Raw genomic sequence first — 27,788 nt, 5'->3', positions numbered from 1 at the left:
AGCCAGGCCCCAGCTTTCCCCGTGCCTGCAGTGTCTGGGAAGTGGAGGCAGAAGGCTGACCGATCCCTCAAGGGGCCGTCCTCCTGGCCCCAGCTCCTCTCCCTGGGCTGGCGTCCTTTCCCAGGCTGGGCTCTGGCTGCAGGGCTAGGAAGGGTCCCTTCTGGGAGGCTGGCTCCCAACCACGATGCAGAACTGGGCCCTGTGCTGTGGACCCTACCTGCTTTCAGTACTTGTGGGCTGGATGTGTGCTCAGGTGTGTGGGTTCCTGTGGCTTTGGGTTGTTCTTGGCCTGTGCATAGGTACATGTCATGTGTGGGTGTTCCAAGGGGAGTGTTTGCCCAGGCATGAGGGTCTCGTCATGGCTGCATGTGCCTCTGCGTCCTCACGGTGGGGCAGCACAGCTTCTCCACTCTCCTGCCACATCCCAGGGCTGGGCCCCCAGGCCTCAGCATGCCTGTCCACACTGGGGCTCTCGGTAGCCCCCATTCCAGAGCTCCTTCATGTCCCCAAAAGCCATGCAGCCCAGTGTCTGGTGCACACCCACCCAACTAGCGTCTTTGTGGACATGGTTTACGTGCCCAGCACACTGGGGTGTCTGTGGAGACGGAGACATGGGCCCAGCCCATGGGTGAGTGCCGAGCCTGCCGGAAACGGGTGCTGGGGCCTTTGGGACCAGCTGTGTGGGAGCCAGTCCTGCTTCAGCCTCACCCTGACACTTGGCCACTTGGAGTGTCATCCAGCTAACTCCATTTTACCTTCCACGTTCAGCTCAAGGGTCCCCCTGCCCAGTGCCATCTCCTACCACATTCTCAGTGACTGGCAGGGGACACGGGGAGTTTTATCATTAGCCCCCACCTCTTAGTGTATAGACCCACACAAGTCAATTTATACAGTACCTGCACATGGAAGGTGCTCAGAGAACGCTAGCTATCTGGCCCAGGAGTGATGTGGGTCAGTTGTACAGGTGTGCAGGTGTGCGTCTGGACCAGGCTGGGCGCTCCTGAGGGCTAGGCCTGTGCCTGGAGGCTGGCACAGGTGGGCGCTGGCTCTATAAGGCCGAATGAGGGATGCGAGCACACCCTTGTTCTCTCTGCTCTCTGAGGGGTGGGGTGACGTGCTCCTGGTGAGAATGGAGCCAAGCTGGGGTTGCTACCCTGCCTTCCTCGGGACCCGAGTGAGCTGCTGTTGGGTCCTGCCTATAACCCACGCACCCAGCTCAAGGTGGGTGAGGGACATCTAGGGCCCTAAGTCATGGGGACTTCCCCTGCAGAGCTTCATCTTACACGTGTCAGGACTGGGGCTGAGGCCTCTGCCCACCCCACCCTCGCCCTACCCCATCCCAGCCACCCAACCCCACTCTCCCCTTCCTGTGTTTTTAATCATTTGTCTCCCAACAAATTGCCTTTCCCTTTCTCTGTTTCTTTCTCTCCCTCCCCGCTCCCTTCCTTTTTTCTTCTCTTTCTTCCTATTTATTTTTTAACTTTTAATTGTGATAAAGACATAAAATTTACCATCTTTACCATTTTTAAGTATCCCATACTGTAAAGTCTATTCATGTGTACAACAGACATCCAGAATGTTTTCTTCTTGCAAAACCAAAACTCCATACCTATTTAACAACAGCTCCCCATCCCTTCGGCCCCAGCCCCTAGGCCTGGGAGCCTCCTTCCCACTTTCTGTCTCACTGACTTGGGCTACTCTGGATACCGCGTGTAAGTGGAAATATTTGTCTTCTCATGACTGGCTTATTTCACTCAGCAAAATGTCCTCAAGACCAGGTGGATTTCTTCGCCAAGAATCTGTTTCTCTACCCAAGCAGGGTAATTATTATTATCACCATTTTTATTTACCAAACACTCATCTTAAGTGGTCAGCTTCATGCCTTCTTTGTTTTTCAATGGACTGTATTTTTAAATTTCACTTAGTTTTTTCCAGCTTTATTGAGGTATAATTGACAAAAATTGTATGTTTAAGCGTACAACATGATGTTTTGACATACGCACACATTGTGAAATAATGGCCACACCCAAGCAAATTAGCATGCCCAGCACGTGTGTTCTGACTTTGTTAATATCCTGTGCAGGCAGCAGGCGCATCTGCCTCCATCGTGTTCTCCCTGTGGTTCCCATCTTTTGAGAAATGCTGGATTCTAGGCATAGCAGGAGTGCTGGGGTGGGGGGGGGTCCCTGTGGGCAATAGCTATTGTTCTCGTCTCTGTCGCTTCCCTTCACTGGGCGTTGGGGGCCATGGTGGGGTGTCTCCAGATGCCACCCAGTGTTGCCATGCTTCGCCTCGAAAATTTCAATCCAGGTGGGGCCCCCAGGTGACTTGGCTGAGGCTGAGGGGTACGGGGCAGGAAGAACATAGGAAAGGAGCTTTCATTTCTGAATCTGGGCTATAGGAATAAACATTGAGCATGCCAGGCTGTTGTGCAGTTTAGAGGGGTCGTGGCCACGTGAGGGTCTGGCATCCCAAAGCTCCACTGTTCCCACGCTCAGGCTTCTCCTGGGTGCTGGTTACATGGAGTATTGTTTGTGAAATTTCATGGAGCCCTGCACTTGTTTGTGATCGTGTACGTCTCCGCATGTATACTAAAATACAAGCATATAAAAATGTAGTGACCTTTCCCTCCTTCCACAGATACACTGGGGGTGCCTGGGGTCTCAGGTAGCCTTTCCCATACCTGAGCACAGGGTGGGGGCGGGAAAAGGCAGCTCCCCAGCTGGAGGATTAGGCCTGGAGCACTTTTCTGCGATGTTTCTCTGCCCTCTGGTGGCTGGAGGGGACCTCAGAAGAGCCACACTCCCAAATGGGGCCCCTCCTCACTCTTTCACCCACTTCAGCCAGGAAGGGTTTGGACCAGGGTCCCAAAAGCTGGGGCCTGGGTTGGGGGTGGGGCCCACAGGTAGGGTGGGGCTGCAGGTGGAGGTGGTTAGGCGGGGCTGCAGGTGGAGGTGGTTGGAGCCGGGCTACAGTGGAGGTGTTTTAGGGGCTGCAGGTGGGAGCTGGCAAAGCTGCTATTTAAGAGGCAGTGGTGAACCCAATTGTGCAATTTGGCTGCCTTGTCCCTCTGGGATTAGTCCTCTTGCTTGCAGAAGGGGCAGCAGGGATCCACCATGCGGAGCATGGGAGGCCTCTGGCCGCAGGTGCTGGTTCTGCTGTCCTTGCCATGTAAGCTGGCTTCTTGGCCCTCCTGGTGCTGGCTCCACCCTTTGGAATGTCGGGAAGAGGCCAGAAGCGTGTGGCTGGAGCTTGCAGGGATCTTAATTGAGCTCAGTGGTGCAGAGCAAGGGTGCTCTCCAGGGACGTTCCTTGGAGAAGTCAGCTGCTAGGGCTGATGGGGAGGCCCCCTGAAAACCCTGGGAGCAGAGGTTCTGCCTGACAGAAGACGGCAGGTGTCCTGTCCCAGACCCACTTATTTTGGGGTGGAAGTAGGAGACTGTAAGTCACCCAGGCTGACCCCATTCTCCAAAAGCCTGGGCTAAGACAGGGCGTCATGGGGTAGGGTCTGAGGCTGGCCCTGCACCTGCCACTGGCGTTAGAACCTGAGGTCTGTCCCTGCCCCCTCCCCTACCTCATGTGTGATACTCATTCCTTTTTGAGTCAGGTATTGGTCCCATGAAGGCAGCTCCTTCCTTGAAGTAGTCTAGGCCTTGGAACTGTTTGGGGTTGAGAGGAGAGGCCAGGCAGGCTCCTAGGACTCCTTGCTAGTCCTCCTCTTCATCAGGGGCTGAGCTTGCTGTCTGGTCTCACCAGTAGGGCACTGCAGGTATCTGTGTGTATGTCCCTGTCTGTACGCCCCAGCACCTGCTCAGCCTGTCTGTCTGGGCCAGGTTGGATCCTTGGAGCGCCCTGGGCCTCCAGCTGCCCGGGAGCCTGTGGCACCAGCTTGTCAGAAGGCCTCATCTCCGACGAGACCCAGGTGTCTTGGGACAAGGACATCCCTGCGATTAACCAAGGTGAGGGCACCGTGTCTTGTGGCCTGGAGGGATAGGACATTGTCCATGTTGTGTGAAAACATGCTAAACACTGGGAAATGCAGAAAAATCTGGGAGGAAATGTACCAGCTTACTCTGGGCTCTAAGTGGGTAGAAAGTCTATGGGCAATTGCTTATTTTTTAGATCTTTCTTAGTGGATTGTTACTTTTATAAGCTTTCTTGTAAAAAAAACTTACAGGAAAACTGTAAGTTCTTTAAAAAAATGGCCTGACAAAAGTGTAGATCGTTGGGGCTCTCTGAGCCTGGGTGTTGGACTAAGTCATTAGCAGATGTCTGAGAACATGTCAGTCATCCGTGCAGGATGGTCTGCAGGTGTGAGGGGGCTCGGGGGACAAAGAGGCCTGAGGCTCAGGGGCTTGCTGTCTGGGGATCTTGGCTGGGACAGAGCTGGTGGAAGTGAGGACTGGGCTTCAGATGTTAGAGCCATCACAGGCTGAAGCCCTGGAGAGACAAGGGGTGACCTTGCCCTAGGGGGAGGGTGGGGATCTACCCGATGTGGTGGCCACCGTGTGATCTGCCCCCTCCTCTCTCTGAGCTGGATTGGAGTCCCGGCACCTGCTGAGCCTTGAACCGGGCACCACTCCACCCTCGGGCCACTGTGAATGGTCTGGAACTACCAGAACCAGTGACTCTTCCCTGGCACTGGCTGTTGGATGCCGTGGAGAAGACTCTCAGCTGCCAGTAGCCCAGGAAGTGTGAGGCTACTGCGGTAACAGCTGCCTGTGCCCTCCCCATGCTCCTTCCCCTGGGAAGCACCTGCCCAGCCCCAGCTGCTGTGGTGTTGCTGCTCATTAGCACACGCCCTGTACCTGCCGTCAGAGACGGGCTCTTGGCCAAAGGGAGCTGCCTCCACTGTCCGGGGTGGCCCACAGTGACTCAGAAAGAATGGGAGTCTGGCCCGGCCTCAAGGTGGTAGGAGTCTGTGGTGCCATTTGTGGCCCAGAGCTCCCGTGAGATCAGGCTGAGGCTTGCTTCAGCCTCCTCCTGCGCCCCTCGCTCCCTCACAGTCACGACCTCTGTAAGTCACTTGCAGAACGCTCCCTGGCTCAGGGCAAGGAGAAGCAGAGGGAAGCTGAGAGGGCCTGTGAGAGCCAGGACTTGCTGCCTCCTGTGGTGGTACAAACTGGAATCTGTCACTTGCCACTTCACAGGTCCAGAATATAACCCAGATGGGCAGGGATCGGGTGGGGGATGGAGAGAGCTAAAAGAAAAGGCCGCTGCTTCGTGACAGCAGAGGACCTGGACTTGGGACTGGCGCACGTGGACTGCAGGGCCGTGGGCTGTGAGCAGGCAGAGGCTGCAGCCGGGCTGAGAAGCACCACACACACTTATCTGTAGGCTGGGACTCGGGGGCTGTGTGACTTTCCCAAGGCCACACACACTTGGTGCTCACAGAAGCTCCAGTTCCAAAGCCCAAGGAAGAACAAACTCTGGGGGGTGCCTGTCCTGTCCCTAGGGTGTGTGTCCTGGGGGCGTGGGCCAACACACATCGCACCCTCCCTCCCCAGGACTCATCCCAGAGGAAAGCCCAGAGAGCAGCTTCCTCGTGGAGGGGGACATCATCCGGCCGGTGAGCGTGCGCACACACTAACACATGCGGGTGGAGATAAGCTCACAGGTTGCGACAGCGGCACTCTGTGCTCACCCCTAGGTGTCATGGGGCTTGATGTGTGAGGGACATAACTTGATAGACACCTTTTTGTCAAGGTCAATGTGACTATTTTGTTAAGAATAAGCCAGCCTGAGCGCTAATGGAGGGGGATATCTGAAGCGCTGGCATAGTCAGCCCAAGAGGGCTTCCTAGAAGAGGAGGTTTGGCCCCTTGACCCAGCTTGGTACCCTGCCAGTGGAGGTACTTGTGGAGGGCTCGGATGGTGAGGCTGGTGGGGCTGTAGGGTGGGAGGCGAGTGGCTCGGTGGCAGTGGTGACCAGGGAAGCCAGAGCAAGGAGTAACGTGGAGAGACCGACCATCTTGGCTGGGGTCTCAGGGCTGAGTCAGAGAGAGGAGGCTGGTGGGAATTGGGGTGACTTGTCAGCGGAGAAAGGAATACCGTGCCTAGGAGAACAGTGTCATATTTTAGGCAACTGGGGATGGCAGAAGGCTCCTGAATAGGACAGTGACCTGGTGGAAGGCAAGCACATCCCTTGGTTTAGAGGCTGCCCATGGGTGGCATGGCATGTGGCTGGGCTGAAGGGCCAAAGGCCAGCCCCGAGGCCATGCAGGAATCTGGGGGCAGCGCGGGCCCAGGTTATCCAGCCAGTACATGGGAGGTGGCCCTGTGACCCTCCTGGAGCAGAATCCCGCTTTGGTGGGTGCCATGCTGGGGAGCCATGGAGCCTGTGCTTTAGGGGGTCTAGTGGGCTGGAGAGTAGGGAAGGGACTGCCGAGGCCAGGGTGCTGCCTCAGGGCTTGGCTGCTGCCCTGCTCCGGGGACAGGCACTGGTGAGGTGTGGGGGTGGGGCTGCCAGCAGAGCCCTGAGCCCTCCTGATCAGGGCTCCCTGGGGTGCGGGGCCTCCTAACCGGCCTCCCCAGGGGCTGATCTTGTTCTATCTGCGCGATGGAACAGGTTGCAAGCTCAGTTCTATTGAGCGAGGTTTGGTTACAAGGCCAAAGGATTGTCTTATGTGTCATGATTCACATAGCTGGGCAGTTGATGTCCCCTGCCCCACGGTCTCCCACCCCATGGTCCCCTACCTCCACACACCTTGCTTCCCACATCTTTAGGGCCTGGGGTGTGGCACCTGGGTGACCTATGTCCCTAGGAATCCCTGAGCTGCTCTCTCTCCTTAGAGTCCCTTCCGACTGTTGTCAGCAACCAGCAACAAGTGGCCCAAGAGCAGTGATGGCATCGTAGAGATCCCCTTCCTGCTCTCTAGCAAGTACGGTAAGTGTGACACGGACCTCCCGCCGGCCTCAGCCCCTTCTTGCTGATGCAGCACGGGCTCCTCTCTGGGGTTCGTCCATTTTCCTCTCATGGCGCTGCGTCCCTCCACCAGCCCCAAAAGCCCTTCCACAGACGCTCTTTTATTCCCAAAGGCCTCCTGAGTCAGCAGGGTTAAAATCCTGGGAGAGCTGATGGGGGAAGGTATGTCTCAGGGTGATGTGGTCTCTGTTGAGACCACAGGGTGCAGAGGACTGTGACCTTCCCAAGGCCACACGGCCAGGGTCTGTCTGGAGCCCAGCCTTTTTCCCCAACACTACTGTGCTGCCCTTTCTTGATGCTAATTTGGGAGAGAGTTTGAAGCCCTGTTCCCAGCCCCCCAAGGAGACTTCAAAGGCCACAGGGGCTCTGAGGGCTTGGCTGGGAGTTCAGCCAGGGAGTGTCTTCCCCAGATGAGCCCAGCCGCAACGTCATCCTGGAGGCATTTGCTGAGTTTGAACGTTTCACATGCGTCAGGTTTGTCGCCCACCAGGGCCAGAGAGACTTCATTTCCATCATCCCCATGTATGGGTAAGTGCTCTGGGGGTGTGTATGTGTGTGTGTCTCAGCTGGTTTCTTTGTTCAGCCTAGAAATAACTCAGTGTCTAAAACCTATTTCTGGGCTGTCCTCCGGGGTTCAAAGTCTCCTTGTGTACTCTGAGCGGTTTGCCCAACGTGCGCTGGATTGGCAGGGCAGAAGGTGGGGATGGGATGGGAACTGGGTGCTATACCCTCATTTGCGAAGCCCTCATCTTCCGGGAGACTCCATGGTGTGGTGAGGGAGTGCAGGTTTTGTGGGACACACAGTGCATGAGTCGTGCGAATCCAGGCAAGTCCCCTAACTTGAGCCTCTTCTGCCCTCTCTGAGGTGAGGGCAGTGGCAACATCAACTTCCTGGCTTGTCAGGGGCCTGAGACAATGCGTATGAAAACTTTGACTCGGCTCATGACGTGCGGTGCGAGTGCTCATTCAATGAACTGTAATATCAGTTCCCACCTCCTCCCTGCGGCCCAGGCTGGTCACAGGGGTACAATATGCCCACTTCCCAGAGGGTAGGTGGGGCCTGCCTGTGACAGAACAGCAAATGTGGGGTCAGAGCCCAGGCTGGGGCCTGCCTGTTGGTGCCCGTCCATCCTGTGACTTGGGAGGAGGGAAGAGGCCTGGTTCTCTGTCTCTCTCCGGGCCGGTGCCCACCCAGCTTGTTCTCATGGCCCTGCAGGTGCTTTTCTGGCGTGGGGCGCAGTGGAGGGATGCAGATGGTATCCCTGGCACCCGCCTGTCTCCGGAAGGGCCGGGGCATCGTCCTGCATGAGCTCATGCATGTGCTGGGCTTCTGGCACGAGCACGCACGGGCCGACCGGGACCGCTATATCCGTGTCGACTGGAACGAGATCCTCCCAGGTAAGCCAGGTTGTGCCCAGGCCAGGCTGGTCCTGGGAGAGAGGACAGCAGGCTCAGGCCAGAGCCTAAGGAGTCACCTGGCTCCTTGGATGAGGTTGTCTCTTCTCTCTGCCACCTGCCTGTTGTTCGTGGGAAAGGTGGGGTCCCGCTTTTCTCTGGGATTTGGAAGGTGGTCCGACTGCTGCTGCTCTGGCCTCCAAGCCTTCATCCGCCCACCCAGTCGTGCCCGAGTTAGGGTGTCACCATTTGCTTTGTATCTCATTTCTCTTTCCCGACACTGTCATCTACCTAAGGATGGGGTTGACAGTGCCTTCTGCTCCCTACTCATTGAGTACTCAACCAGCAGTCTCTCATGTGCCACTATGTGCCAGTGGGAGGGTTTGAGCAAGGCAGAAGCCCTGGAGGTAGCAGGCTGCATGTGCCGGGTGGAGGGGGCTGAGGGCAGCGCTGGGGGCTTGGAGTGTGCTGGACACTGATGGGCACATGGACAGAGGAAGCAGGAGAGCTGAGGCTGGTGGTGAGTGGGTCCCAGATCCATGCTGGGGACGAGCAGCAGCTGCGTGCTGGGCTTGGTGCTGGGGATCTGATCCTAGCGACAGTGGGGTCCCTGCCCTAGTGGGCTCGATGGCCTGATTCAGGAGGTGAGAAGGAAAAAGATAACTGCCTAATGAGGTAGGGGGGCAGAGGAGGGGTAACCAGGACTTTGGTCAGCGGTGTGGGCAGACTCGGAAGGCTTCCTGCATACAGAGGGCTTCCAGCATGAAAGCCTCTTTGGCCAGGGAAAGTGCCCAGGGTCCAGACAGCAGCACACACGGAGCCCCCACGGAAGGGGATGCTTTGGGGGCACATGGGTAGCACCATACAAAGGGATAGGGTTGGAGACTGACTCAGATTAGGCTGGGGAAATAGCATGGGGGTGGTGATGAGTGACTCTGTCCCCTGAAAATAGAGTCTGTGATCCTTCCAAGTGCTCATGGGACACTTGTGAGACTCACTCTGTGACACACCAGGAAAAACTCTAAATCTGAAAAAGCAGGTTAATGGAAACACTATGATCATGATGTTAAATAAAAAGAAATTAATAACAAATCAAAACAAAATCTTCTCCCATTTGGAAATTAAAACTAAAATCGACAAATCGTTCTTTTGGCTCTGGAGTTAAACTGTAGCAATTCTAAAAATCATGAAAGGTTATATTAAAACCCATGTTTCACAGATAGAGCAATGCTCAGGGAAAATTTGTAGACAAATACTTATATCAGTAAAAATAGAGAACAAATAAATTAAGCATGTCAATCTGAGTTAAGAAAATGAAAGCAGGAGAGGGAATTGATGAAGGTGAAAGCAGAAATTAATGAGTTAGAAAATAGCACTAAACTCGATGTTTTCCTAACAAAGCAAGTTAAAACACCAGCCACCCTAATGGGCAAAAAGATAGTTTCTTTTAAGAATGCAGAAAAATGAGAATGTGTTTGTATTTAGTTACTACGTACAGAACAAACTCTGCTAGGATATGTGCATTAATAACAGTAATTAACTGTTGTGGGGGCGGGAAGGGGGATGGAGTAGGAGACTTTTGCTAGCTCTCTGAATATTTGACTTTTGAAGCAGATGAATATGCTGCCTATTCAAAATTATGTTTAATAACTAAATGGGTTTTAAAGGGATGAAATATGATTTTTAGGGGCAGGTATTTCAGGTAGGTGGTGGGATGTAAGGGTGTTGGAATGCTCACCTATTTCGTGGTAAGGAGGCTGCTGGTGACTTGGGGGCTGCGAGGGGGTAGCAGTGGCCAGCTGGATGGTGGGGCCAGGGAACTGGGGGAGGAAGGAGGGAGGGGGCAGCTTCCCTTCCAGGACCTCACTCTGAAGGGCAGGAGGACCCAGTGAGGCGGAGATGGGCTGCTGCTGGGGGATGGCAAGTCTCCAAAGCTGGGTGGAACAATAGACACTTCCTTTAGTGGGGGGGAGGGGTGTCCTAGACACTCTGGGCCACCTGCGACTTCATGGAAACTGCAGGTTATGCAAAGACTAGTCCCATACAAGATAAATATGAGAGGAGGAAGGACAGGTGGAAGGAACTGCTAGGAGGTGATGGTTGGCCAGCCATGAGGTCCCTGTGCTTCCATGTCACCTGGTAAAGGTTTGGACTTCTCCCAGGGTGGGGGGTGGGGAGAAAGCAGGGCTAATACAGGAAGCAGCACGCTTGGCTGTGGTTTCAGTCATCTCAGCTTAGGTGGGTTATAAATTCCCAGAAGGCATCCCCCACCCCTCGCCCCCCCTTTCCTGCCTGCCCTCTTCTTATGTCTCCAAGTTGTGTTTTTTTAAGGCTTTGAAATCAACTTCATCAAGTCCCGGAGCAGCAACATGCTGACGCCCTACGACTACTCCTCCGTGATGCACTACGGGAGGTGAGCGCCCCCTCCTCCTCTGCCTCCCCTCTGCGCTGCCCTCCCGGCCCCTGCCCTGCCCGGACTCAGGCGACCCCTGCTGGGTTCCAGGCTCGCCTTCAGCCGGCGCGGGCTGCCCACCATCGTGCCGCTCTGGGCCCCCAGCGTCCACATCGGCCAGCGATGGAACCTGAGTGCCTCGGACATCACTCGGGTCCTCAGGCTCTACGGCTGCAGCCCGAGCGGCCCCGGGCCCCGTGGGACAGGTGAGTGATGAGGGCGTGTGACTTAAGGAATCTGAAGAAGGGTCCTAAGCTGAAGTGGTGTCAGGGAGGGTGATGTGCTGGGAGAAGAGGTTGCAGAGCTGGGCGGGGCGAGATCAGAGGGGGCTCACCACTATCGCTGCAGAAAAAGCATTGAAAAAAGTTAACACTCACTTATGAGTAAAAACTCCTAGCAAGTAGAAATAGGGGTCACTTTTGTAACCTAGATAATAACTGCCAAAAGCCTAGAGCAAAAATCATTTTTGATGGCAAAACATTAAAATTAGGACCAAGACAAGATTCCCCACTCTTGTCCCATCTACTCAACATTGTACTGTAGTGCAGGTCTTAGCCTCTGCAGTGTGACAAAAAGAAATGAAAAGTCTGGGGACTGGAAATAAAGCAAAAACTCACTGTTTATAGGTGACTAAAGCAACAATCTGTAAACAAACTACTAGAGCTAATGAGAATCAGAAATGGTAGATACAATCAGTATGTGAAAACCAGTTGTATTTCTGTATACCCACAGTTAGAAAATGTAATGTTTAGAAAAACATACCAATAGCAATAATAAAAATCAGGTCCCGAGGCATAAGTCTGACAGAAGTTGTATAAAGCTTTCATGGGAAAAAAATGAACCTTTATTAAAATCGTTGAGTACTTCAGTACATATATATCAGCCATTGATAGGAAGACAATGTTACAAAAATTCAATTCTTCCCAAATTGATCTATAGATTGAATAAATTCTCACTTAAAATCTCAAATTTTGAGCTGGGTGTGGTGGCGTGTGCCTGTAGTCCCAGCAGTGAGCTATGATCGCACCACTGCACTCCAGCCTGGGCAACAGTGCAAGACCCTGGCACTACCCTCCCCCCCAAAAAAAAATTCAGCAAATTTTGATGTTTACAGGGTGATTCTAAAGGCTATATGAAAATATGAAAGGCCAATAATAGCCAAGACAATACTGAAGAAAAAGTAGAGAGACTTGCCCTAGCAGATACTTAGCCATAGTTTATGAAGTCTTTATATAAATGTATGGCGTATAAAATGCATATACCTCTCTCTATATGAAATATCTTCATATAAACATAGCATTGGAGCAAGGATGGGCAATTGCCTATTGAAACAGAAGGGAAAGTTCAGAAATAGATCTCAGAAGTAGAACCTTGATAAAGAGGCATGGATCACTAGGGAAAGGACAGATTTGCCATTAAATAGTTCTAAGACAACTAGGTATCCATTTTAAAAAATTGAATTCATGACTCATGCACAAATTCTGGATGTATAAGATATAAATGGAGACACTTTAAAACTTTTAGAAGAAAATATAGTAAGATGTCTTCATGACCTTGGGATAGGGAAGGATTTCTTAACTAAGACACAAACAACACTAACCATAAAACTAGAAAGATTCATACATTCAACTACATTAACCATAAGACACCACAAATATAGTGAAAATACAAGTTACAAACTAGAAGAGATTTTTTTTGTGTGTATGTTAACACATAACTAGTGGTATACAATATATGTAAAGAATTACACATTAATAAGAAAGATGAAACCAACAAATAGAAAAATGGGCCAGAGACTTAATAGACATTTCAAGAAGAAACCAAAGGGGAAACACATAAGATGCTCAACCTCATTAGGAACTGAGGAAATGCAAATGGAGACTATAATACCTTTTTACGCGCACTAAACTGGCAAGAATTTAAAAGCCCAATAATATCAAGTACTGGTAAGGATAAGGAGCAATGCATAGTTACATTCATACGCTATCAATAGGGGTATAAATTGTTTTCTAAAGTGCTTGTAGCAATCTTACATCTTGGTAGTTGAAATGTGCATACCCCATGGCCCAGATTCTACTCCTAGGTCATCTTGCATGTGAGTAGCCGCTCCCCACCCCACGCCTTTGCCCCCAGCCCCAGGTAATCACTAATCTGCTTCCTGTCTCTGGGTTTGCCTGTTCACATATGGACACTTCACATAAGCAGAATCATATGTGGCCTTTTGTGTCTGGCTTTTTAATGTTTTCAAAGTTCATCCATGTTGCAGCATGTATCAATACTTTATTCTTTTAAATTGCTGTATAACATTCCCATATTTTATATATCATTTTATTCATTCATCAGTTGAAGGACATGTGGGTGGTTTCTACTTCTCAGTTATTATGAATAGTGCTAGTATGAACATTTGTGTATAGGATTTTGTGTTAACACATCTTCATTTCTTTTGAGTATATAGCTAGGAGTGGAATTTCTAGGTCCTATGGTAACTCCATATTTAACTGCTAAAACATTTTCCAAGTGGCTACACTATTTTTAATGCCCACCAGTAGTGTCCAATCTCTCCATATCCTTGCCAACACTTGTCGTTTGTCATTTTGATTATTACCACCTTAGTGGGTGTCACGTGTCTCATCATGGTTTTGATTTCATTTCCCTAGTGACTCATGAGTATCTTTCTGTGTGTTCTTTGGTCATCTGTACATATTTGGAGAAATGTCTGTTCGAATTCTTTGCCCATTTTTCAATTGGGTTGTCTGTTTTGCTGAGTTGTAAGAGTTCTTTATATCTTCTAGACACATGTCCCTTATCAAATATGTCACTTGGAAATGCTTTTTCACATTCTATGGGTCATCTCTCTTTTTTCGTGGTGTCCTTTGAATACCAACATTTTAAATTTGGAAGTCCAACTTACCTATTTCATCACTGTGTTTTGGTGTCATGCCTAGGAAGGCTTTGCCTAACCCCAGGTCACAAAGATTTACTCTATGTTTGCATCTAAGAGTCTTACAGTTCTAGGCTGTACATTTGGGTTTGTGTGATTATCTGGAGTGAACTCTTGTGTAGGGTGTAAGGAAAGGGTCCAACTTCATTCTTTTGCATGTAGCTATCCAGTTCTAGCACCACTTGTTAAAGACTATTCTTCCCCCTGCATACTTCTTAATATGTATTAAATCTTATGTACCTCTTCTTAAAAAACTAAATAATAGGAGATGATGTGGCAAGAGCTCTGTGAGAACTTTTCTGGAGGACTATCATGGGGAGAGGAGAATTGGGAGGTGGAAGGGGCTGTGGTCAAGGAAGGTCTTATCGAGATGGTGAACATGAGGCATGTTTGGGTGCTGAAATGGTGACCCACTGTAGAAGCAGTCGACATGGTGGGGAGAAAGAACATCCAGAATGTTTGGGGAAGGGCTGCCCTTGGTAGGAGCTGAGGCACTTTCTCGGACCTAATGGGAAGGGAGGAGGAGGAGGAAACTGGAGTTTGCAGGAAGATCTTGGTGTGCAGAGGAGGGGGCCTCAGGCCCATGAAGAGTGAGGTGAGGCTGCCAGAGAGGCAGGGAGGACGGGATGGGATAAAGGAGGAGACATGAAGCAGCTGACGGGAGAGCAGGAGATGAAACTGGCGGGGATATTTATGTGTATAGGGCTGTGGCTGGGGCTGTGCAGGTGGGAGTTGGGGCGGGGGGGGGGCTTGGTCCTCCAGGACTGGGGTTTTACGATCAGGTGTGACAAAAGGGAAGGCCGTGGAAGCTGCCTCTGAGGAAGTGATTGCCATGAGGGCTGTGGAGCCTGAGCCAGGTGAGGAGTGTCCAGGGGCTTGGCGGGTCTGCAGAGCCTGCTGCCTCAGTGAGTGGGCAAGTGAGCTGGAGCAGAGGCGGCGGCTGTAGGAGGTGGCAGCCGCAGTGGGGATCTGAGACCTCAGGAATAGCAGCCTTCTTAGACATGACACCTGGGGGTGGGGGAGGGTGTGGGCTGTCAGGTCAGTGGGACTAGGCAGGGAAGAGGAGTTGCCAGCTGAAGCGTGTCAGTGTGGGTTTGGTCAGTGTTGCCTGAGGGAAGAGTGGCTCATTGTGAAGCCCTTGCTGCATGGCCAGGAGTGACCGGGGTGTGGAGGCAGCTCTAAGGGGCTAGGGCGGCTGGCTGGCCAGAGAACTTGGGCCTAAAACGAAGAGTTCTTATGAAGTAGCAGGTGGCAGTCATGGTCTGGGGGAGCAGCAAAGAGCAAGCAGGACCCAACCCACCTCCTGGTGCCGCGCACGGGCCTGAGAACACTTGGCTGTGTCCTTCTGGTGGCCTGGGTTTAGACATAGCTACAAGTGCAGGAATAGTTCTGGAAGAGGTCCTAGATGTGGGGTGAGAAGTGGGTATTCTCACACACAGAGTGGCCCGAGGGGTCTGGAAGGCGGGTGCTGCGGTGCTGATCAGGCGGGTTAGCTTTCTCAGTAGCCTTGGGTGTGAATGCAGTGGTTGTAGGAGCCTGAGTGGCCTGACTTTCCATGGTGACCTCAGGCGCCAGTGGGAAGAAAACGGAATGGCTCTGTCATCCTGGTCTCTAGTGGGGGAATTTGGATCTTGAAGGCATTAGGTGGTGGCATAGCAGTGGTGTGGTGGGTTATTACCCCTGTGAGCTGGGCTCTGTGTCCCCATGAACAAAGCTGGAGCCAGCTCTGGCTCTGTGCAGCTTGACTCATCTGCTTTCCTTCTGTGATTCTGAGATCTGACCTCCTGTCTTTCCTGCTCCAGGGTCCCAAGCCCACAGCAACCGTAGGAGCCCTGCTCCTGCCCCGAGACCACCCCTGCAGCAGCTTCTGGAGGCACTGTCATCGGAATCCGGGAGTGGCCAGCGTGTTCCTGCAGGGCCTGGACAGAGCCCACATGGGTGGGAGTCCCCTGCCCTGAAGAAGTTTATTGTGGAGGCCTCAGCAAGGCTATCTCAGTCCCCAGCTTCCTCCCCAAGGCCAAGGCCTGGAGCAGGCGCTCCTGGTCTTGCTCTGGGGCAGTTGTGGCTGGCCCAAGCACCCACAGAACCCCCAGCCTCATCTTCAGAAGCGGGAGACCAACCAGTGCCTATCCAGGCTGCTCTGGGGAGCCCAGCTCTGCCAGGAGGCTGTGCACAGGGAAGTCACTTCAGGGAGATGCCTAGAGATTAAGCCTGTGGCTTCTGTCCCCAAGTAGGGAAGGTATCTTCTGCCCAGAGGACCTAGGTTTCCAACCCCTGGCTCCTCTAGGCAGCCCCTGTCTTCTAGCCCAATCTGGCCACCCCCTCGCAGAGGGCCAGGGCTCTTCCTCTGCCCCTTTCCCACCATGTTTCCCCAAGGGCTCCCAGGGTCTGTCATCGGGGAAGGCAGGTTTGGCTCCGTCTGCTCTTGACTCTTGCCCTAGCCCTGGAAGATGCTGGAAATGGGAGGTGACATTCTCCAGGGACAAGGTCCTGGCGGGGGGTAAGTCAGGAAAAAGCAGGTTCCAGCCCTGCAGGCCCCTGGAAGCCCTCCTGTGGCTCATGCCCAGCCCCCAGCATGCACTAATGGTGGTGTCCTCACCTCCCCATGTGGCCTAGACCTTGGGAACAGCCTCCTATCCCTGGAGTCTGGGTGCTGGGGGTGTTGCTCTGCAGCCGTAGCCTCTAGCCTGCTCTCTAGGAGGGTTTAGGAATCCAGCTTGCTCCCCTGTAGAACAAGAAGGTGCCGGGTTGAGGGTGCTGCCAGCAGGGAGCAGAGAAAGAAATGGGGGCCTTATCAGGACTGCACTGTGGGACCCTCAGCAAGCACACGAGCCCCCTGAACAGAGGACTTGAAGTGCATCTTCACCCCAGGGCACTGTTTCCCGGAGCCTTGTCTCCCCCTCACCACCCTGGGGCTCAGCCAGAAGAGGCTGGGGAAGGGGCTGGGGGTCACCCGGCTTGTCTGCCTTCAGCCGAGCCCTGCTCCTCTTCCCTGGCCTTCCCCGTGAGGTTTGTTCCAGGAATGAAGACAGTCTCCAGGGTGTCAGTGAGCAGGCATGGGCTAGAAGCTCCTCAGTCCCCAAGGGGCACTGTTCTTGTGGCCTGTCAGAAGGTCAAGGAGGCCCTGCTTGGGGTCAGGATGGGCAGGAGCCTTGGGTGTTTGGGGGAGGTGGAAATAAAGCTGGTGCCCGCCGTGTGCACTGAGCCATGCTGATCACTTCCTGTGTGCCGTGCCTCTGTCCCTGGGTTATATCCGCCACCAAAGGAGGGAACAGGCTTCGGTGGCATGGCTGGGGAGCAGCTGTGCAGGGCTGAGGCTTGGGCTTCTTAAGGGAGAGCTTGGCCTCTGCCAGCCTTCTGGAGTGGTCCCGTGCTTGGGCTGTGTTAAGGGATGTGAGGGACACGCTCATGGACTCTGGAGCCTCTTTCAGTCTGTCTTGGGTTTCAGTCTTGAGTCAGTTTTGAGACTTGGGCATTAGCATGAGGGAAGGATCCTGGGGTCGGGGGACACTGTCCACAATGGGTGAATAGGGGCTCTGGCCCTGCCCCTAGAAGGGTGACAGCCCCACTGGGAGCCTCCCAGGCTGAGATATTGGGCCACCCGTAGAATAGAGTCAGTGTGTGTAGAGGCCCCAATTATCAGAAATGGCTGCCTCACAACCTATCGGGCCCTGGGTGGCCATGCCAGGGTCCCGGTGCTGCGCTGAGGCTTGGTGGTGGTCACGCTGGGTCAGGGGAGGTAATGGGCTCTATTCCCGCAGGCCCCCCACTTGGAGGCTATCCATCACGAGCCTCCACTAGGATTTGGCTCTTAGTCTCTGAATCTGGGTTCTTCTGCAGATATGGGGCTGGCTGGGCCTGGGGGCTCAGGGGGAAGACAAGATGGGGTGGGCAGTAAGAAACCAGCTGGTATTGGCCCGTGATGGGGAAGCGGAGCACTGCTTTAGGTTGTTGGTCAGGAAGAAGGGCTCCTCTGAGGATGTGGCATTCCAGCTGAGACCCGAGTGACCAGAGGTGGCTTCCTGTGAAAACCCAGGGAAAGAGCTCAGAGGGCAAAGGCCCTGGCAGGAAGAGGCCAGGCATGATGGGGTGGTGTGAGGCGGCAGGGCCAGGGCAGGCAGCAAGCGGAGGCAGGGAGGGTTTTATCACAAAAGCAACAGGGAGCAGCTGCCGGAAGGTTCTAAGGAAGGGAGTGACCAGATCTGACTTAGGTTTAAAAAGTCTGGATGATCCTGGAAAGTGGGTCAGGAGCAGAACAGCTGGGAAGCCACTGCAGTCACGCAAGTGAGAGTGATGGGGGCTTAGAGATGGACAGAGCAGGTGATTTTGGAGTGCGCTTGGGGGTCGAGGCAGCCACACTTGTGACTGCACGCAGGGGGTGAGGGCACAGCTCCGAGTGGGGAGGGGCAGGGCTGGGGCAATGGAGATGTCAAGTCCAAGGTGGCTGTGAGACATCATGGGGACAGGGAGTGTGTGTGCTGAATGAGCCCCGGGTTCATGGGAGGGAGCAGAGCAGGAGATGCACAGTGGAGTGCCAGTGGCATCTGCATGGGAGCCATGGGCCTAGATACAGAAGAGGGGTCCCAGGACCGAAGCGGGGTGCTGCATCACTTACAGAGGCATTTCTCAATCTCGGCATTACTAGCATTTGGTGCCTGATAGTTGTGGTTGGGGGCTGTCCCGCACACTGCAGGAAGTTTAGCAGCATCTTTGGCCTCCACCCACTCCATGCCAGCAGCACTTCCCTCCCCCCTGTTGTGACAGTCACAGGTGTCTCCAGACATTGCCAAACAAACATCCCTTTTGTGTGGGGAGGAGGAATCATTTCTTGGTAAGAAGCTCTGATTTAGAGTTTGGGAGAAAAAGGCTGAGAAGGAGTGGCCTTAAAGGAAGGAGCAGAACCTGCAGAGTGTCCCCAGGGCAGGTCTGCTGTGTCAAATGCTGCTGAGAAGGAGGAAGACACAGAAATAAGCCTGGCACTTGGTGACATGGAGCCACACATGACCCATGGAGGGTCAACTCAGTGGAGGGCGGGCTATGGATGCCCTGCCAAGGGTTAAGGAGAGACATGAGGAGTCGGAGATGATGCCTGGAGGCAAACATTGGAGAAGGGCGGCTGTGGGGGCCATGGGCATGAGCCTGGTAATGGAAGGAGTGGGCCCTGGGCCAGATGAGGGGGTGGGCTCTAGGGCAGAAGCGGAGCAAATATGATTAGGCTCAGATGCAGGTGGGCGTGGGGGGTGAGTTCCCGCTCCATGACTAGCATTTTCTCTTAAGTACCAGGCAGAGTCACAGCGGGGGAGAGGCTGGGAGGTTGGAGAGGAGAGGGAGGGAGGCTGATTTTTAAGGAGCGGGAGAGTGAGCGTACTAGGAAAGTTTGGAGATTTGTGGTCATGCATTTAAAGTGAGGCCAGTCGATGCAGAGTGTTTTGCTCCGGAAAAAGCAGCTGCTTGGTTGAAGGCAGGCAGTGGGTGGATGATTTAGGTTTGATCAGGGCTGGGGTTTTGTCAGGAGCTTTATGGCTGAGAGAGAGGACGACTGACTTGTGTTACAGAGGGCATGACTCAAGGCTCTGGGAAGTGGGGCAGTTGGGTCACACAGGGTGGTCTAGGGACAAGGGTCCCAGGGACTTGAAAGGCTGGGGCTTCTGGGGAAAGCTGGGTTGTGCAGCACAGTGGGCATCAGTCCCGGTGGGCCCTTAGGGGACAGAGAGCACCACTGTGGGGTGATGTGCTGCCACCTCACCTCTCAGGCCTGGAGAAGAGCCGGCTCCAGGGCTTTCGACTAAGATGCCAGATCTCTCGCTGCGCTCTCACAGCCAGGCATGTGACAATTGTCTTACCCTGCTTTGAACAAGATGGTATCGCTTACATATTAGGTCATCTTTCCCCGTGGCCCCTCTTTCCAAGGATGTCCCTCCAGAGCACCTTCACTTGAGCACTACCTGTCTGAGAATGCTTGTGTATATGTATACACTGATACCTCCTGCTGCTGTCACCAGCCAATGACCTTGGGCCAGGTACTGGAGACACAGAAGGGATGTCTGATGGGGCTGAGGGTGCCAAAACAGAAGGGATATTTGATGGCGGGGTGACAAAACAAACCCATCAGACACCATCTTAGCACAGTGTGCCAAGTGTCAATGTGGTACTGTGTGTGTGGCATCAGGAAACCTGGAGAACAGGGGACCTCCCTCTGAGAGGGTGGTGACAGGTGAGTGGACCTTGAAGAGTGAGTAGGGGCCCACCAAGCACAGAAGGAAGGACAAGAGGTGTTTCTGGCAGAGCAGACAGCACCTGGAAGGGACTGGAGGAGTGGGGACCCAGAGCACATCCAGGGCCCAGCACTAGCCTGGTGGGGCAGGGGTGGAGGGCTGGGGTCCAGGTGGTGCCCTCATGCCCACTCCCTCCACGCATGGCTGGGAACATTCTAGACAGCTCCTGTTGCTGGCTGTTGTAGGTCTGGGACCGAACTCTACCAGCCCTGGGGGAACGGGATGACAGTGGAAGGTCAGGTCTAGTCTGGGAAGAGCTGAAGGAAGCCTTGCTGTGGCCGTGGGCTCTGATTCCTGCACCTGGCAGCCACGTGGGTGTGTGGACAAAGCCTGGAGGTATTGTGGGGGGGGGGGGTGGAGAGCCACAGACATGAGTGGGAATTGAGTTAGGTAACAGCCCTCACTCCCCTGCAGAGCCTGCGGCACCTATGCCAGGCTTGTCCATCCTGGGTGGGGCTGGGAGGAGGTGGCTGTGGTGGAGGCAGAAGGCAACGCAGACTGGGGCAACAGCTGAGCCTTGTGGGTGTTAAGGAGTTCCTGCCACCCGGAGGGCACACGTCTCCCAAGACTGCCAGCTGTAGACTCTGTCCCTCACTGTCCCCACCTGGCCTAGTGCCCAACTGGCTTGGTAGAGAGTGCCCCACCGGGCCTGGTACTCCGTGGGCCCAAGTTGCCACTTCAGGGAAGGCCCAGGTGAGCATCTTGAGGGGGAAGGCATGTGAACAACCTGGCCTTGATTCCTGTAGCATCCTGGAGGCCTGGCCCTTGAAGGAAAACGGGCCGAAGGACAAAAGGCTGATGCTGGTTCAGCCTGAGGGTGGTTGGGGGTGGTGGAAAGGCGGTTCCTCTGATGCCACTTGGGCCTCCAGGGTGCCCAGACTCTGCAGGACGTGGTGCAGGGAGCAATGGGGACAGGCAGGGATTTGCCTAAGTAGCTGCTTTCCAGGCACCATTGGCCACCCCTCTGTTCTTTCTCAGGGAAGGGGCTACTGGAGCCTCTCCATCCTTGGTGACCGTGGGCCCAGGCCCTGCCCTGCCCAGCCCAATAAATGGGAATGGTGCATCCGTAAAGCCCATCTCTGGAGTGGTCTGCTGCGGGCTGAGGCCTTGGGAGTGGGTGGCAGAGGAGGTGGGCTGCCCTCTCCAAACTTAGCCTAGGCAACACCCACCCCACTGGGCTGTGGGCACTCACGCCTCACCGGAGAGCTGGGCAGGATGACAGGGACAGCCGGGGATTAAGGAGGTGCAGCTGTAGGGAGTGGTCTGGGGTACCTCCCATCAGAGCCTGGGTAGGGGCTGACTTTGTGGCACTGAGAGGTCACACGTTCTGCTCCCAGGCAGGTGGGAAGGAGGAGCGAAGGGCCAGAAGGTATGCTGCTTCGAGGGGAGCGGGGGCCTTTGCTGGAGCCCCACTTTCAGAGGGGGGGCGATGTTTATTTATGCAGAGATGCCATGCAGAGCTGTGGGCTGTAAATAGGAGGCCTGGCTCTAGGCTGGGCTTATGGCATTAGGGGCTCCAGAAACTATGAAAAAATGCTCTCGAGGCTGCCCAGGATGGTGCTGGGCAGGGCACCAGAGCGAGAGCAGTTGCTCAGCAGCTCTTTGAAGAGGAGGGGCTTAGTCTGAATTTCTTCTTACCCCAACGCCCCTTTCCACTGCTACCAGCAGGGGGCTTCAGTGTCTGTGGGGGAGCCAGGCAGGACTGGAGCAGAGAGGGGGTGGATCCCTTCCCCAGGGGTCACTACAGGGGCAAAGAGAAGCTCCTCCCTTCGCGGCTGCCCTTGAGACCTGCCTTTTCTCGGAGCTGTAAGAAGACCCCGCCCTTTGCCCCGCAAATTCTCCTTGCTCTGCTCCAGCCCAGGGACCTCACCTCCTCCCCCCATTGGGCAAGAGGCTGCAGTTCGCCACGCCCCCTCCCCCCTGCAAACCCTTCGCTGAGTCTCAGTTGCTGCTGTGATCTGAGTCCACGCCAGTTTCCCTCTTACCTCCTTTGCCCTTACTAGAGGAAACTGGGGCAGGTGCGGGAGAAACAGGAAAGCTGGTCACAAACTGCTTCTCGGGGTTGGAGCCTTTCCAGCGCCCCCAGGGTGCGGCGAGGGCTGTCTCGGCACGCGGGCGGCAGCAGGGGGCGCTCGCGAGCCAGCGCCGCGCGCCGCTTCGGGCTTCGCAGGCCCGACGGAGCCCGGCCTGGCGGGGAAGGGTTTGGGGCAGGGGTTTGGGACTGTCTCCCTGTTCCCCTTCCTCCTCTGGGTTTCTTCACTGCCGGGGGACGGGTGGCGTCGTGGCGTATTATGATCCAGCGCCCCAGCACACCCACTGACCCACCCTTCCTTGGGGGTCGTGGGCGGCGGGAGGAGAGAACAGCTCGCGCCCACCGTCCTAGACCCCGGCGCTCGGCCGCAGGCCCAGGGTCCGCGGGAAAGTGGCCCCGCCTCGGTGCCCGCAGACGCACGGGCTCCGCGTCCCAGCTCCCCGCACGCACCGACCCTTCCACTTCTGCCCCCGTCCTTCCCAAAGCCCCGAAGACCCCAGACGCCGGGCCCCCTCTGACCTCCCGAGGCGCAGGTGCGGGAGGAATAGGGATGGGGGCGCCAGGCGGAGGCTGGGCCGCGGGGAGGATGCATCTGCCCGCTCTCCCGCGAGGTGCACCTTCCACCCACCCTCGGTCCGATCGCCCGCCCCGCCTCCCTCCCCTCCTCCCGCTCCCGCCTCCAGTCTCCTCCCTCCTCGAGCCGCGCTCGCTCTCCTCCCCACTCCCCAGCCGCGGCGGGCTGCCTGCAGGCACGGCTCGGGCGAGAGCCTGCGAGCGGAGCGGACGCCTCGGCCTTCGCGAGTCCCCGGAGAACCGGCGGCGCGACCCCCGTCCCGTCTGCTCGGCCGCGCCCCACCGTGCGCGCGGCAGCCGTGTGGCGGGAGGGCGCTACTTTCCCCCGGTCCCGAGCAGGACGGGGACGGCAGCGGGACAACTTGGAAAACTTCTCTGGGGCGAGCGGCAGGGACGCCGGGCGCTGGTCGAAGAGGATGTAGGAGGGCGGTGGCCGGCCCCGGGTGTCCCCCGACCTCCTAGGCTCCGTTCGCCCAGGCCATGGGGCTCCAGCGCCTTCAGCGCCGCCAGGTGGGCGACCCCCTCGTCTAGCCGCATCGGGGCAGCGCTCTCGCCCGCGGTGCGCGCGCTGGGCGGGGAGCGCTCCCTCTGTCCGCGTCCGGCCCAGCCATGGACCACCAGGAGCCCTACTCGGTGCAGGCCACGGCGGCCATCGCGGCGGCCATCACCTTCCTCATCCTCTTCACCATCTTCGGCAACTCGCTGGTTATTCTGGCTGTGTTGACCAGCCGCTCGCTGCGCGCCCCGCAAAACCTGTTCCTGGTGTCGCTGGCCGCCGCCGACATCCTAGTGGCCACGCTCATCATCCCTTTCTCGCTGGCCAACGAGCTGCTGGGCTACTGGTACTTCCGGCGCACATGGTGCGAGGTGTACCTGGCGCTCGACGTGCTCTTTTGTACCTCGTCCATCGTGCACCTGTGCGCCATCAGCCTGGATCGCTACTGGGCCGTGAGCCGCGCGCTGGAGTACAACTCCAAACGCACCCCGCGCCGCATCAAGTGCATCATCCTCACCGTGTGGCTCATCGCAGCTGTCATCTCGCTGCCTCCCCTCATCTACAAGGGCGACCAGGGCCCCCAGCCCCGCGGGCGCCCCCAGTGCAAGCTCAACCAAGAGGCATGGTACATCCTGTCCTCCAGCATCGGATCTTTCTTTGCTCCCTGCCTCATCATGATCCTTGTCTACCTGCGCATCTACCTGATCGCCAAACGCAGCCACCGCAGAGGTCCTAGGGCCAAGGGGGGGCCTGGGAAGGGTGAGTCCAAGCAGCCGCGACCCGTCTCTGGAGGCGCTTTGGCCTCAGCCAAGTTGCCAACCCTGGCCTCTACTCTGGCTTCTTCGGGAGAGGCCAAGGGACACTCCAAGACCACTGGGGAGAAGGAGGAAGGGGAGACCCCTGAAGATGCGGGGAGCCGGCCCTTGCCATGTAGCTGGGCTGCCCTTTCCAACTCAGGCCAGGGCCAGAAGGAGGGTGTTTTGGGGGCATCTCCAGAGGAGGAAGCTGAAGAGGAAGAGGAGGAGGAGGAGGAAGAGTGTGAGCCTAAGGCAGTGCCGGTGTCTCCTGCCTCAGTTTGCAGCCCACCCCTGCAGAAGCCACAGGGCTCCCGGGTGCTGGCCACCCTACGTGGCCAGGTGCTCCTGGGAAGGGCTGTGGGTGTTGTGGGTGGGCAGTGGTGGCGTCGACGGGCACAGATGACACGGGAGAAACGGTTCACCTTCGTGCTGGCGGTGGTCATCGGTGTCTTTGTCCTCTGCTGGTTCCCCTTCTTCTTCAGCTATAGCCTGGGTGCCATCTGCCCAAAGCACTGCAAGGTGCCCCATGGCCTCTTCCAGTTCTTCTTCTGGATTGGCTACTGCAACAGCTCGCTGAACCCTGTCATCTATACCATCTTCAACCAGGACTTTCGCCGTGCCTTCCGAAGGATCCTTTGTCGCCAGTGGACCCAGACGGCCTGGTGAGCCCACCTGCTGCTGCCTGTGTGGGGTTGGTGCCAGGTGGCACCAGGGCCACCGTGTTTCTTGCCTTGCTTTGTGTGGCCACCTTCCTGGGGTATTCTGGTTCCTGCCCAGATCCTGCAGGGCTCATCTTAAGAGCCCCCTGGGTAGGGTGGAGCAGAGGTGCTGGTCACAGGGGTGCACATGAAACCTCCCTTGCTGGCTTGGCTTTGGGGGACTTCTTCTCCACCCCTTGCCTGAGCACAGGCACGTGGATGAGGCTTGGATGTTCTTGAATGTAGCCGAGGCCAGGCTAGAATACAGCACCTCTCTCCCAGAACCCCAGACCCCTATAGGCCAATTGGTGGGCTTCCTTTTCTTGAGGACCCTGTGTTCCTTGGCAGGTCACTTGTTTGTGGTATTTTTATTTCTATTTCATCTCCCCGCACCCACAAAGAGCAGGAAGCTAGCCTTCCACTTTCCCCAGGAGGGCCTGCTGCTGAGGAGGAGGAAGAAATGAAGGCTGTTCACCCATGTTGGGCGGTCATGGCCCCTATCAGGCACTGAGATGGGGGGTTCCTGGGATGGCTCTTTCTCCGGGACCATCTTTCCCCTGCTTTTGGATTTGTGGATCCTTTAAAGGCCAGAACCATGGATCTGTTTCCTCACCAAGCACCCCTCTGGAAGCGGGGTGGGCACATGGTTGCCTCGGTGGGGCAGTCAGGAGGCCTGGCCTCTGCCTCAACAGGAGATGCCCGATCACTGGCATTCACCCCCTGCAAAAACCAGGGTAACAATAGCTTGCTGCCTACCTGCTGCAGGGAGATGAGAGGCTTTGCAGAACCCTTTGAGCTCCATGGGGGAATGCACTAGAGAGCCAGAAAATGTGATTATCCGGTGATATAAAAATCCCCTTTCTCTGTGTTTACCACCACCTGTCTTCCTGTAGACTTTTGTTCTGTGCCTGGGGTGTGTGAATTCCTTCCCCAAACTGGAAGTGGGGAGTGGCAGAGAGAATCACTGTTTCAGGTTAAAGGATTTCTTTGAGAATGTGTTCTTGTGCCTGCAAAGATGGAGCTATTATGCTGCATGACAACTTTTCGACATTTCATCTGCAACACCAGGAGGGTTTTAAGTGGCTTGTGCCACCCTGCCCCCACCCACAAGTGGGGGATAAGTCTTTTGTCACCAAGCAGGCAAATTGTTTCCCCAAGATGGCTCAGAATACCCATACCATGGGAACATTCTAAGATGAGAGCCTGTGGAGGGTGGCAGAGCCCCCGGGTGGGGTGTTAGCATGCGAGTCCCATAGACCCCTGGGGGAGCCTTCAGCTGGAGTACCCAAGCAGGTCTCCAAGTCCCAGATGAGTCCTTGTGAAACATAACTAATCCCATCTCAGGTGGGTGCCTGCTGGCTGCTTCAGACCCCACCACATGGGCCCCCCAACCTCCACAATGAAGATCCCTCACCCCCTAGTTCTCATTCCACCCCACCCGGAACAATTGGAACTGTGGAAAGGATGTTTGCCAGTCTTCCGCATGGGGGTGCCTGGCTTCAGCCTTGGGCCCGGGGCATCTTAGCTTGGGTGGTGTTGGCACCAGATGGACCTGCCAGACTTGGAAGGGTGCTAAGTGGGTTTTCTGGGTTGGAGAAGATGGGGGGGGACAAAAAAGAGTCCCTCCTGGGGGGTGCTGTCCAGTTTGGCCCTTGGTTGGTTGCAGCTGTGAGGCCACTGCGTCACCCTGGGGTGTGGCTGGGGGCTGGGCCCAGGGGAGGGACTGACTTGGGACCATCTGCTGGCTGATCCTGTGTGCCCCATGGGAGTCCCAGTGTTGTTGCCTGTGACCCCTTGTTGTGACATGCAGGTGTTTTTAAAAAGTCTGAGCTATTTTATCAATAAAAGATATTTTGTAATAATTGAGCTGTGTTCTTATTGTTCAAGGGCTGCCAGGAGTGGTTATTCCTCAGTTACTTGCACAGCAGACTCTGGGTGTGGCCCAGTGAGCTGGGGCCCCCTCCGAGGGCTAGTTTCCCTCTGCTCCCCCAGGTGTGGCTGGCTGGCACCCCCCACCTGCCTGCCTGCCTTTGTCCACGCAACATCCTTACTCATCACTACAGGCCAGTGGGGGTGACAGTGGCCAGAGGAGCCTGAGACTGGCTGCTTGGGAAGGAAGAGAAGGGAGGAGGGCTTCCCAGAGAAGGTGGCCTCTGGGCTGGGTCTTGGGGGAAGCGCAGGAGTAACCAAGAGTCAAGACAGGAAGGTGTTTTGGGCAGAGGAAGGGCACATGCAAAGGCTGCTGTGTTGGGTTGATCTGTGACAGAGTTTGAGAGACAGCCCCACGCTAGCCCTGCTGGGTGGTCCAGGGGTGCAGCAGCCTTCCTGTGCCACCTAGCTGCCTTGGAAAGCGCAGTCTCTGGGGCCTGAAGCAGTTTGGCTGGTCCCACGGATGGGGGACAGAGAGCAGGCTGGCAGCGGGAGGCTGTGAGCAGGGCTAGGACCAGCTGCAGAGCCCTGGGAGTGGAGGGTGGAGGGAGGAGCTGTGACCCTTGGTGTGAGGGTATTTGGTGTGAGGCCACCCTGATACTCCCACATTCACCCAGAATCTACACTTTTACCATCTCCATACTTTCATGGGGCCCTGCTTCTGCTAGGGACAATCAGCAGAGGCTCCAATATATCCACCACCATTGGTGGACATGGGGACATGGGCTTTGCTGAGAATTTGACAATAAAGACACGCCCTGCCCTGCTCCCAGCTCCTTCCACCTGCCAGGCCACCCCCTGCTGAGCCCAGAAGCCTGACACAGGTGGATGAGGGTGGGTCATTGACTCCCTTTCACTGAGCCGGTTGCTCTTCTGTCTGTGTCTGATTACCTCATTTAATCCTACGCCACCCTGTGAGGTAAGAGTCAGCCCATTTTATCCAGGGAAACTCAGGCCCAGAAAGCTGTAATGACTTGTCTGAGGTCATCCAGACCTGAGCTCTTTCCACTGGACCACACTGTCCCCCATAGCTTGAGGGTCTGCAAAGGGCAAACCCTTGGGCTTAGGAGTAGAGCACCCTGCCCCGTCTCTGGAAATGGTGGCAGAAAGTTACCCCTGCTGGAGTGGGACTGTTTGCAAGCCCAGTTTGAATACATTATCTTATTTAATCCTTACAACCTTGCTGAGAGTAGTCATTTCACAAAAAAGAGAAAACACATTTAAGGTCAGCTGCTGGGTCCAAGAATCACAAAACTATGAAATCCAGGTGCAGAAA

The 27,788-nt window shown here is 55.5% G+C and overlaps 2 protein-coding genes across 2 annotated transcripts; both read left to right on the top strand.

The window, feature by feature from the left end:
- The first annotated feature begins 184 nt into the window (after window positions 1-184).
- On the top strand, window positions 185-16,872 carry ASTL (astacin like metalloendopeptidase). The gene is made up of 11 exons (XM_045550637.1): window positions 185-253; window positions 443-628; window positions 3,081-3,171; window positions 3,834-3,959; window positions 5,508-5,569; window positions 6,792-6,885; window positions 7,335-7,452; window positions 8,141-8,322; window positions 10,651-10,732; window positions 10,823-10,977; window positions 15,515-16,872. Exons 1-11 carry the CDS (start codon window positions 185-187, stop codon window positions 15,919-15,921), a joined length of 1,572 nt encoding a protein of 523 aa, XP_045406593.1. The 3' UTR covers window positions 15,922-16,872.
- A 5,885-nt stretch (window positions 16,873-22,757) lies between these two features.
- On the top strand, window positions 22,758-26,439 carry ADRA2B (adrenoceptor alpha 2B). Its single transcript, XM_045548901.1, has one exon. It carries the CDS (start codon window positions 23,202-23,204, stop codon window positions 24,549-24,551), a length of 1,350 nt encoding a protein of 449 aa, XP_045404857.1. The 5' UTR covers window positions 22,758-23,201; the 3' UTR covers window positions 24,552-26,439.
- The last annotated feature ends 1,349 nt before the right edge of the window (window positions 26,440-27,788 follow it).

This window comes from Lemur catta, chromosome 4, assembly GCF_020740605.2.
Source record: "Lemur catta isolate mLemCat1 chromosome 4, mLemCat1.pri, whole genome shotgun sequence".
Taxonomy (NCBI): Eukaryota; Metazoa; Chordata; class Mammalia; order Primates; family Lemuridae; genus Lemur; species Lemur catta.
The sequence above is the reverse complement of the archived record's forward strand: the minus strand, read 5'-3'. Positions and strand labels throughout refer to the sequence as shown.

Coding starts and splice junctions, on each gene's coding strand:
- ASTL (XM_045550637.1), top strand. CDS start 185: ATGCAGAACTGGGCCCTGTGCTGTGGACCCTACCTGCTTTCAGTACTT. Junction 254..442: donor TGGGCTGGATGTGTGCTCAG/GTGTGTGGGTTC, acceptor CTGGGCCCCCAG/GCCTCAGCATGCCTGTCCAC. Junction 5,570..6,791: donor AGGGGGACATCATCCGGCCG/GTGAGCGTGCGC, acceptor CTCTCTCCTTAG/AGTCCCTTCCGACTGTTGTC.
- ADRA2B (XM_045548901.1), top strand. CDS start 23,202: ATGGACCACCAGGAGCCCTACTCGGTGCAGGCCACGGCGGCCATCGCG.